At 34.9% G+C, this 11,494-nt stretch overlaps 1 protein-coding gene across 1 annotated transcript; it reads left to right on the forward strand.

The window, feature by feature from the left end:
- Positions 1-9,474: 9,474 nt before the first annotated feature.
- Positions 9,475-11,142, forward strand: LOC111022218 (serine/threonine-protein kinase OXI1). Its single transcript, XM_022299392.2, is given in 3 exon segments — positions 9,475-9,702; positions 9,704-10,003; positions 10,101-11,142. Coding segments are annotated over 3 exon segments (1,299 nt in total). The 5' UTR covers positions 9,475-9,571; the 3' UTR covers positions 10,969-11,142.
- The last annotated feature ends 352 nt before the right edge of the window (positions 11,143-11,494 follow it).

Consider the following 11,494-nt stretch of genomic DNA (forward strand, 5'->3'; position numbering starts at 1 on the left):
ACTCCACCAAAGCTCGAGTTATCCTCTAGCAGAATCATTCCTACAGCATCAGTGTGTCACCATGCCTAGAGTAAAGACGAGAGCCATGAAAGGGAGGAAGGTAATACCTAACCCAACCCCATCCCCATTGCCTTTACTCGAAAAATCACCGGAAAAGGTCCTTGAAAAGTCCCTACCTCCACCAGAGCCGCAACCCGAAGAACAGTTATAGCAGAAGGAAGCTCCCTCCCCTCCCAAGAAGAAGAAGAAGCCGGCAAAAAAAGGGCGAAAGCCCGCCAAGGCAAAGCCTCTGCCAAAACCCACCGAAGCAGAGGAGAAAAGAGCCTCTCCAGATAAAGAGACTGAAGAAGAAGATAGGCCAGTGAATGAGGACGAAAACCAGCCTGAGGAAAGAAACGAAGACGAGGCTCCAAACTTTATCCAGGAACAATATTTTCTTCTCATTCCATGTTGTGATTCATCCGGATGGTAGATAATAGAGTCAATCTAGATAATAAAAAAGCTCTAAAGTTGATTTGCTCCTCACTCACTCCATGTGCTTTCATTCTAGAGCATACAACATGGGATTCTTTCAAGTGTTTACTTCACCGACACATCAACGAAGAATAGGAAGTAAGTGGATTAATCCAAATTTTAGTTCAAAATTATTTTCAGTATTAGAAAAATTTATGCAAAGACGTTGATTTAAATCTGGTGCCAGTTCAATTAAAGTTTGGTTCGTCACCTTTGTTGAATTGTAGATATGCTTGCTTCATAAAAAAGACAATGTCTAATCTCCTTTCTCAATCTCCTCGTTGTCTTCTCAGTTTTAGGGTCATATTGAAGATCTGTATTCTAAGAATAGCGAGAAAAAAACAATTAAATGTAACAATGAGAAACTAATATTGGTTCCATCCCAATGTCGCTAAATTTTGGTCAGGGTTGTCGAGGCCCTCCAGAATAATAACTAATTGCTAAATCTAACTTGTAAAAGTAGTGAGACCGACCAGGTTGAATCCCAAGGGAACCAATAGTATCAATTTCACAAAGTCTTATAAACTAGAGTAATTTTGAAATTTAAATAATAAACTAAATAGAATACGAAAGTCAATCTTCCTAAACTTCCAATCCTAAAGTGTGAGTTTCATCCAATTGTAAACTTAATAATAGGTTTTACACAACATAAATTTCTTAATTCAAGAACTTAGTCTACTTGCTCGGAGTAGTTGGATAGGTTTTAGTTCTCCTAATTTAATTAATTTGGACCAAACTAGTTCTCCTAATTTAATTAATTTGGACCAAACGTCGAAATCAAAACTTATTAATTAATTAAATGGGCACGATAGCGTTCCACATCAATCAAATAAGAGCATTAAGAATAATGAGAATAACTAAACAAAAATCAAGTAATTTGAGTTAGCTGCAAGTCAATTAATTTTATTTATTTGTCTTCCTAGAGTCTATTATGCAAGCTATGTAATAGGGAAAAACCATAAATATAGACGATAAGCCAACTTCATACTACTAATTAACTCAATCATTCATTACAATTATGAATCACATGTTGGGTGTGTTGTCCTAAACTCGTGGTTTGTATTTATGTAAAAACAAATGTATATTCAATAAAGTTTTATTCAATCAATTTGTTGTGAATTCATAGAATTGCATTGTCCAAAATTCAATAAACTAAACATCCAAGGTTATTATCATGTAACCGGGATAATATATCTACTGGATATATAATTGATATACCCTTGATATACTAGGTATATATTTGATATACCCCTGATATACAAGAGGATAATGTCTCGTGAATAACCTGAAGGGTCTATAGTATATGGATAAGGTTGGGTACCTTATCCTGACAACACTGGATATGGCCCACTTTGTAAATGTTACAGACGACTCCATCCAGGTCATTCGTGTGGAGACATGCGAGTGGCAGTATCCTATACAATGAGTTTGTATAAGACTGGATCGTGAAATAGCCAATCTTTAAATGTAACGTCGTTGATTAACATATTGCTATTTCATAGGATGACCAGGCAACTCATTCTCAATCCTGAGTGAGTTATGGACTCCTACCCATGAGGGCTCGTCCTTTGATCTGTATGGGTGAGAGTGGCCCGACTCGCCGACTCAATATTCCTACCATTTTGGGGACAAGACCGAGTGGGGAGCTGGGAACATAACTTCACAAGATTGAATTCACTCCTCCCCGACTTTAGGGAGTAGATGAGTGTTCTCTTAAATGCTAACTCCGGGACTTGAACAAGGAGCCTCATCCTCTCACTGGTCCGAGAGGGACTTTCGATTATTCGTCGGACGATAATCAGGTTGTTCATTAGAGGAGCAGTGGTATTTAAGGAGCAAGATGTAACTCAGGGGTAAAACGGTAATTTGACCTAGCTTGAGTTATGAGCACTCGTGAAGAATTGACTTGTCATTAATGGTCGTATATCCATGGACACAAAAACATTTTTCAGTGAGAAGAGTGCAACTGCGGGTCTTTAGTTGAGTGACCCGTAGTTAACGAATGTTGATTAACTCGGTCAATGAGTTTGATCGATTAATCTCGTATCGTTGGAGCTTCTGATCTGTAGGTCCATTAGGTCCCCTTGCTAACTCATAACGGGTAAAACAATGATCAAGAATTTTCAAATTATGTAAGGGAATATATATGATGCATATTGATGCATTATATATAAGTATATATTAATTTTGGATAGAGATTCAAAATTAATACTATACATTATGAGAGAAAATATTTGAATATGATTCAAATAATTAAAATGAATTGGATTCATATTAAAACTATAGGTTAAAAATTAATGCACATCAGATGTACATTAAATCTACATGTTATACAAGAGAGAATATGATTTAATTAAATATGGGATATTTAATTAAATGTTAAATAATTAATCGTTAATTATTTAATATTATATTTAATTGATTAATTATTAGATTAATAATTATTAATTAAAATTTATTAATTATTAATTTTATTAATAATTATTTAATATATTAATTTTAATTAATAAATATTATTAATTATTAACTCCCCTGCATTTTAGCAGGGGAGTGGAGAGTTTGACGTGGGTAACTCCCATCATTTCTCTCTCAAGGCTAAAACTCTCTCAATTCTCCCTTGCGTTCCATCTCGATCGCTCCCACAAGTACGATCTCAGTACCCAGAGGATGGCACGGAAGACTATTTGGTAGTATTCGTTGGTGTTTTCATTCAAGATAAGTTCTTCAAAGGTAAACAACCTTTTCCTCTATATTTCCATTTCATGGTATGGATTTTGTTTCTCAAAATTGATGAATGACGATTATCGCTTCCGCTGCGGGAATCACATCCCATCATCACAAAGGGTAGTTGTAGAACAATCAATATGAATTAAGGCACCAAATTTAATTAATATCAATCGTTCATGAAAATTGGGAACAAGAAACATATAATACTTGAAAATAAGAAATCCCTATCTAACCCAAGCCTCTCAAACTTACAATCGAACTTTTATCACCCTTGAATTGGAAGAATTAAAACCTAGTCGCTCATGTTAGATGAGGAAACTTTGATTTTCATAGAAGAGAGATTCTCGATGGGATCAGAATGCTTGAAACAAAGTTGAAAACTGACTATTAGAGCTGGAGGTCAAACCATAGCGTTGAGACGCTCGTTGTAGTGTGGAGACACTATAACAGTCCTTTTCGTAAAGGATTTTTAATCCTTTTACATGCATTACTTATTGTAGTGTTGAGACACTATCCCTAAGGTTGAGACATTGTAATAGTAACTTTTCTGTTCTTTTTAGTGACCATCTTGAGATGTTGTCCCTAGTGTCTCAATGCTTCGACTATTGGTTTGATCTGATAATTTTTTAGTTCGGTCAGGAAGATTTAAATTTGGCACTTTATGATGATTTTATGCTGAATTCCATCAAATCCTCAGTTTTCTACCTCTCGAATGAAATCAAACATAATTTTTCTAATTGGACATTATATTTATTCAAAATAGCAGGGATTTGAACATAGTAAATGTGATAAATTATGTCATATCATAAAACTTAGAATGGATTGCTAAGGAACAATCAAGCCTTGTTGGTCACCAAACTTGTGGAGTGTTCGACATCAAGTATGGAGAGTAATCTGTCTACTCGTGGTATTTGACCATAAAGGTAATCCATCTAACTTTTCCCTTTTGAGTTAAATCATCTATACGACTGGATTCAAGTGGTTAGAGACTCGTTTGTCCATACGTTTGAGTTATTGTGTATCATTTGTGTTGGGTTTGTAAATAGTGCAAACAAAGTTTTATATTGGCTAGGGAAGCGAGTGATCCATGGTATATAGATGAGGACAAATATATATATTGGTATGAGGTCTTTTGGGTGAAACCAAAAGGCAAAGCCGTTGAGCTTTATGCTTAAAGCGGACAATATCTACCATTGTGGAAATATTTGGGGGTACGAACATACCGTTGTCCTTAACAATTTGGTATCAGAGCTTAAATCTCTACATCTTATATATCATTTACCTTTTTTGTCTTTGTCTTTACTTTCGTTATTCAAAAAAAAAGTCCAAAATCACACATTCTTGTTCTTGCTACTTTTGCGTGCCTATTGTTCTTGTTCTTTGCATAACTGAAAGAGTTTTGAGAATTGCTTTGAAGTGTTAAAATATTTACTTATTTTGTTCTTCTTTCCAAGAACTTTTCAACAAACAAAATTTCAATTTAAACCGTGTCCTATAGCCAAAGTTACGATTTTTTTCAAACCACATGAATCGAGAGAAACCTCCAGATTTTCAAAACAGTAACTCTAACTTTGAAAATTCATATCTTTTTGCTCATAACTTCAAATTGAGTAAAACTAATGTCAAATTGAATATATTTGAGTTAGATTTCCAACAAAACCACAATTGAAAATTTCATCCAATTATATGAAAGTTATCACTATTTTAGTACACTATTTTTTGGGGGGAAAGATCGTGCAACACCTGAGAATTCACTATGTTAACTTCAATCGCTTGTATCTTTCTATTTTATGCTTCAATCTTAGTCAAATTGGATACCATTTTGAAGGGCTTTGAAAGAGCTTTTTACATATAAAATCATTTCCATTAGATGTCTGGAGCAAGAATCATTACCAATTGAAGGAGAAGTGTCCAAAAGAAAAACTTTCCCTATTTGGATCCAAGCAATTTTGGAAGGCACAACCAAATTCGGTCCAACTTAATTTATATTTTTGTAACAATTTGTTTTATTAGGTCTTTAACATTTGAAGAAATTGCTTGTTTGACCTAGTTGGAGCTCCCAAGGAGGAAAGCTGCCACATCCTACCTACACCAATTATATTAACTCCAAATTAGGCATTTTATTTTTAGTGCAGTTTTCCCAAGATAAATTATAGAAGAAATTATTAAAACAATTTCTGGCCACAGTGCCAAAAACTTGTTGTCCTAGCAACCCAGAATACTAAAGCAAGTGAAACTATACATTAAGAAGTTGTAGCAAGTGATAAAAAGTTGTCTCCACAAGGATTGTTGTAACCAAATTGCTCTAAATTTGACTTCTGGGTAACCAAACAAATATATTTTTTGTTCTAAAATTACTAACAAATTAAACATAAAATTCGTAAAAAACAGTAAGCTAAAATAGTGCTAAAACGAGTTGCAATGGGGAGAAAACAGCAAAGGTTATGTTCTTTTATAATATTGTTACTAACTGATGCCCTAACATTGAAGCTGTTGGGGTAGCTAGCCAAACAAACACGATATCTTTTCATATTACCCAGATTTTTCATTAACCAAACTTTTGTTTGCCCTATTGAACACTCAAAACAGTTTATAGCTCTACTACGTGAGTCTCTCTAAGCACCTCGCTCTATACTAGAAGATAAATCTAGTACGAATCCTACCAAATCTTCAAAAAAAACTAATAGGATTAGTAGTTCAAGTATGGTGATCAATCATGGAGAACATTAGGATGAAGCACGAACTTTAATCAAATAGTAATAACTTTAGTAACTAAAAAATGTGTTTACAAGTAAAAGCCCATAACTCCGACAAATTGGTTTAGCTCATATTCATTGTAAAATCAAAGAAGAAGAGAAAGAAGTTACAACCCATCGAGTAGAAACAATAAAGGAAGGGATAGAAAATGTTTGGGTCTTCAAACTAGCCATTGTATGAAAGTCTTCCAGCTTTCCTTTCAACATCCTTGTCTTGTCTTCTTCTTATTCTCTGTCAAGTTCCTTGTCTGCTGATTTTTTTTTTTAAAGGTATGGATATGTTGGATTTTTAATGTGTGAAAGAAAGTGAAAATTGAAGAAATTTATTCCGTGGTGAATATATCTCTTTAAAATTTATCTTTGAATTGAGGAATTTAATAACATACAAATCCTTTATTTCATTTGTTGTTTTTGTTTTTTTTGTGTTAAAGTTACAAAGTTTCAAATTCTATATGCGTTAAAGTTACATATGAGTTAAAAATAGATATATGTTAAACTTATTTCTTAAATGAGGATTTGTTTTTATATTTATGTGTTAAAGTTACGTATGTGAAAAGGTTCCTTCTTATGTGAGGGCTTATATATTTGGACAACTACATATAGTTGTTGTTTTCATTCATTTGAGATATCCAATCATACCATAATTGATTATTCTCCTCCTCTCAGACAGCTAGTATCTAACAGTTCTGCTAGATCTGAGTAGTTCGATGTTGCTATTTTACCAGAGTTAGTCATCATATCATACTGAGACGATCGTTATAGTCTGCTAGGAACTTATGCAGAGTAAATATTTGTCTCCAGGTCAGTGCTATTGAAGTGTGCTTCAACTGAATTCATTAAGTTTTGGTGTTCATTGAGCTGTTTAATTCTATAATTGTTTGCAGTTAGTTACATTGTAATCTATTTGTCGGTATTAGACAGTTTATATATATAGCGTATGTTTAACCAACAGAATATTCTCTCTCTCTTCCTTCCTTGATTGTCTTCTCTTTTCTCTCTTAGATTGCTCCCTCTTAGGGATATATTGATGATTAAGAGGCTCCCTCTTAGTGCAAAACAAATAAAACGAAGAAAGTAGGGCAACAGTAAAAATTTCGCGTAAAACGAGTTACTGCACTTTATCTACTGCAGACTTCGATGCTCCAGTATCGCAAGCCAAATTCCTTGGAGAAGTGGCTGCTAGAAAATGGTGCCCCACATCGTCCTGGAGCAAAACCGACATATATATAAATGAGTAATTTTCATTCCTTGCGTAAAAGCTACTACATACACTTCCTAATTTCATTTTTTACCTCTTAATCACATGCAAATCAAGGCTGGGACAGTCAATATCATTCAAATCCAAACTAAAAATGGCATAAAATAACTCTCTTATTGAGAGTTATTACCTTTACCCAATAACAAACCCTATGTTTCAAACGTTGTAATATGTTTTAACATGCTTCCTTACAAAGTTGTGCATGTTGTTTATTTTAGTTTCACTCTTATAATATTGTTTATTATAGCTATGAATAGCACAAACACTTATAATTAGATTACATGGGCTGGGTTAAGAATTCAATTATAGGTCCGTTACTTGTAGGAAATTATGCTTATTTGCTAGAGCTTCCTAATTAAACTTAATGAAATTTCGGATTAAGAGTAGTAACAAGTAAGAGTGAGAGATTCGGAACTCATGATTTCTTTATCAGAGACCAGTGTCAATTAGTGCAGAGCTAAGTACATGTTAGCGTCACTGCACCTAATTTGCTTGAAAATATATATTGGAGCATTTGTTATAAACATATAATTGATACGGAGATTATGTAGCCAGGTATGACTACGCATCAATTTTGTCACCATAAACAGGCAATATCATCAAATTGAACGATAAGGTTAGATAAAGTGTTGCAATTTTCACCTTATATTCAATTTTTGTTAATTCACCGGTTAGCTTAAACAAAAAAAAATGTAAAAAAGAAAAACTATAAAAAGGCTCGCTAATTTAATAAAAGTCAAATTTTTTCTAAAATTAATATCGGTTAATATACACAAAATCAACCATTAAATAACTCCTCCCAAAACTTTCAAATTTCAATTAAATAAAAAAATTTGAAAAAAAAAAAAGAAACCTAGCTCCTATGTTGTTTATGTTGTTTTTGTCTGAATAAGGTGAAGATTATATAATTTAAGGTACAATTAGATGAGATTGAAAGTTGCTAAAAAGTTGGTACAGATTATGAGGGTTCAAGATTAAAATTGATGATTTCTCATTATATTTATAGGAATTTGTGCTCCATTAGTATAAAATTCATAGATACGGCAGTGAGTAGACCACAATGTATGATTCGACAATTCCTTTCACTATGTGGTATTTTGAGTATTTAAACTACCGATACTTTTTTATTTGTTGTTTAATAAAATATGGCGACACAGTATTAATTACATATACTTATTTGAATACGTTAATTATAATATATTAAAAAATATTAAACAAAAGTGGTAAGTATATATTAATAAAATTAAAATAATATATTAAATGTGTGAACATTATTTTAGTTCAGTTTTTTTTTATTGTATTTTTAAGTTTTATTCGTTTCCTCTTACACTTTTAAAACGTTCTCTTTTTTTTAGTATGATACTTCACTCATTAAATTTCTTGAAATATAACCATAAAATTGTATTAAAGATTTTCCACTATATATGTTTAAAATTTGTGTTAAAATTTTTCGAATAGGAATCGAATTGGTTAATTTTCTAAACTATAAGGATCAAATCCAGACCTCCTAAAAGTATATAGACTAATTAAGATGAACAAATATTGAAACTACAATAACTAAAATGGAAGTTCTAAACAAAATAAAAAATACAAGAACAAAGATACAAATACAGTTGCCAACATTAACTTAATTTATTGGTAATTGACACATATCTCTAACTAGATGAGTTGGAATCCCTTATTCTCAATTATTGTACAAGAAAAAAATACAAATACGGAGCTATGCTCGTATAAATCGATTTGAAAAGAATAAATAAATGAAAACGAAATGATTATTTTGAATGGTTAGAATTTTGAAATTCAAATACGGAACAATAGTTAACTAAAGAACGACGGTCAAACGTAGGCCACAACCCAGCATACGTATTAATTCTCTTTTACTTTATTGTTACAGTCATCCAACGGAATCACCCATCCTTCCTTCTCTCTCTCTCTCTCTCTCTCTCTCTATTTCATTTTTGTTTGACTTTACAATTACCGCGTGTTAAATTTCATTTCACCACCTTCTAGAAGCGCACCGTTCGAAGATTGTACATCATCTCCAACGTCATTTAGCCCTCTCTTCAGGTGACGCCACGTCATCCCCATCCACGTGTCGTCATCACAGCACGCTTTGTTACCTGCGAAATTACCGTCAAGACCATTGACCAAAAAGACTGTAATTGTCGGCTTTATTATATATTTATTTTTCATTTCCTAAAAACTTCGTCCCCAAGGAAATAGCTCTCACGAGGGACAGGGTCAAGTATAAAGCGAACGCCCCGTCCGCGAATTCTGGCACCAGATTCCATCTGCCGAACCATCTGGAATTTCCGCCATGAACGATGTGAGGGATCAGCAGCGGAATGCGAATGATCTTCATCATCAACATCACCGTCGAGAGGAAATCCCGGAGCTGGATTTCGAGAAGTTGGAGGTCGTGACGGCGCTCGGCCGGGGGGGCGAAGGGAGTGTTTCTGGCGCGGAATGCGACGGAGAACGACGGCGAATGGCTGGCGCTCAAGGTCATTTCCAGGGCGTTGATCGAGAGGAAAGCCACGGTCGTAAGTACCGATGGATCCGAGTACCGGAGAGTCTGCTTCGAACGGGAGGTTTTGCGTCTGTTTCGGCATCCTCTGTTGCCGCGATTGCGCGGCGTTTTGGATACTCAGAAAGTCGTAGGCTACGCCATTGATTATTGCGCAGGACGAGATCTTAATACTCTCCGGAAGAAACAGACCGAGAAGATGTTCTCCGATGACGCTATCAGGTACTTTGTTGTTTGGTTAGTTTTTCTTCCTTTTTTGATCGATCGATCTCTGTTTCAATTTCTTGACCGATTCGAAATTTTTGTTTCGATTGCGAAGATTTTACGCTGCGGAATTAGTTATGGCGTTGGAGTATGTACACAGCTTAGGAATAGTTTACAGAGATTTGAAGCCGGAGAACGTCATGGTTCAACAGAACGGCCATGTGATGCTTGTCGATTTTGATCTCTCTACAAGGCTCTCTCAGAGATCTCCTAAATCGTCTCCTACACCATCGCCGAAGGTTTCGACGGAATCCAAATCGGCGAAGATGAGGAAGAAGAAGAAGCGATTCGTTTCATTTAACCGATTCTGCAACTCTGGCGTTTCGCCGGAGGACTCGCTGTACCGCCCCGATCAACGGGCGGAGAAACCTAAATGGCCGCCGGACGCGTCGGAATCGGAGAAGTCGAACTCGTTCGTGGGGACGGAGGAGTACGTGGCGCCGGAAATCGTGGCCGGGAAGGGGCATGACTTCGCCGTCGACTGGTGGTCCCTCGGCGTTGTTCTGTACGAGATGCTGTACGGGACGACGCCGTTTAGGGGATCGAATCGGAAGGAAACGTTCTACCGGATTCTGACAATGTCGCCGGATCTGTGCGGGGAAGCGACGCCGTTGAGAGACTTAATCAGGAAACTGCTGGAGAAAGATCCGGCGAAAAGGATCGAACTCGACGAGATCAAGGGCCACAATTTCTTCAGAGGAACCGATTGGGATTTGGTTTTGCAAATTCCGCGGCCGCCGTCGCTGCCCGGGATGGAGGCGGCCGCGGAGGACACAGAAGGAAATAACACAATTGATGTGGAGTCCTTTGTCCAAGACGTATTTTGCAGCCGCGAATCGGAGAAGAAGAATCATAATAATGGTGAAGAAGGAAAGGGATTTAATCCTAATTACACGGAGTCTGACAGATTTCTTGTGTTCTGACCATTTTTTTAATATATTTTTTTCCTATAAAACATTTTTATATTCTTCAACCTTTGCTGGCCTATGCTATCGTAGTCTGTTTAGATATGAAAGATTAAATCCATTATTTGAAAATATTTTATTTCAAATAGTGGTTTGCAAGAAATTAATCTATTTTGTTCTAAGTTAATTGTATTTATAAACGGCTCGTAAATATGATATTTAATTCTATTGGATTATAATTTTACTTTTAAATTTAAACAAAGTAAATATAGGTGTTATAAGAAAAACTAAAAACAAAATCGCTTGGTTGAGAATTAGAGCTCTAAAATAATTCTAAATTTTTTCTTTCACTCTAAATTTACTCACACATGTGAAGACTCATTATTTTATAATATATAATTGAAAATTAATGGAAAAATATGGTAAAAGTATTTGTTGTTTTGAATAGTTTATCTCTATAAATTAATATACAAAATTATAAAAAGTAATATAAAAAAATCAGTTAGGATAAGTTAAAAAGTCACATCTAACTCTCCACCGTAAG

This window comes from Momordica charantia, assembly GCF_013281855.1.
Source record: "Momordica charantia cultivar OHB3-1 chromosome 9 unlocalized genomic scaffold, Mcharantia_2.0 BLBB01000009.1, whole genome shotgun sequence".
In the NCBI taxonomy this organism is placed as follows: domain Eukaryota; kingdom Viridiplantae; phylum Streptophyta; class Magnoliopsida; order Cucurbitales; family Cucurbitaceae; genus Momordica; species Momordica charantia.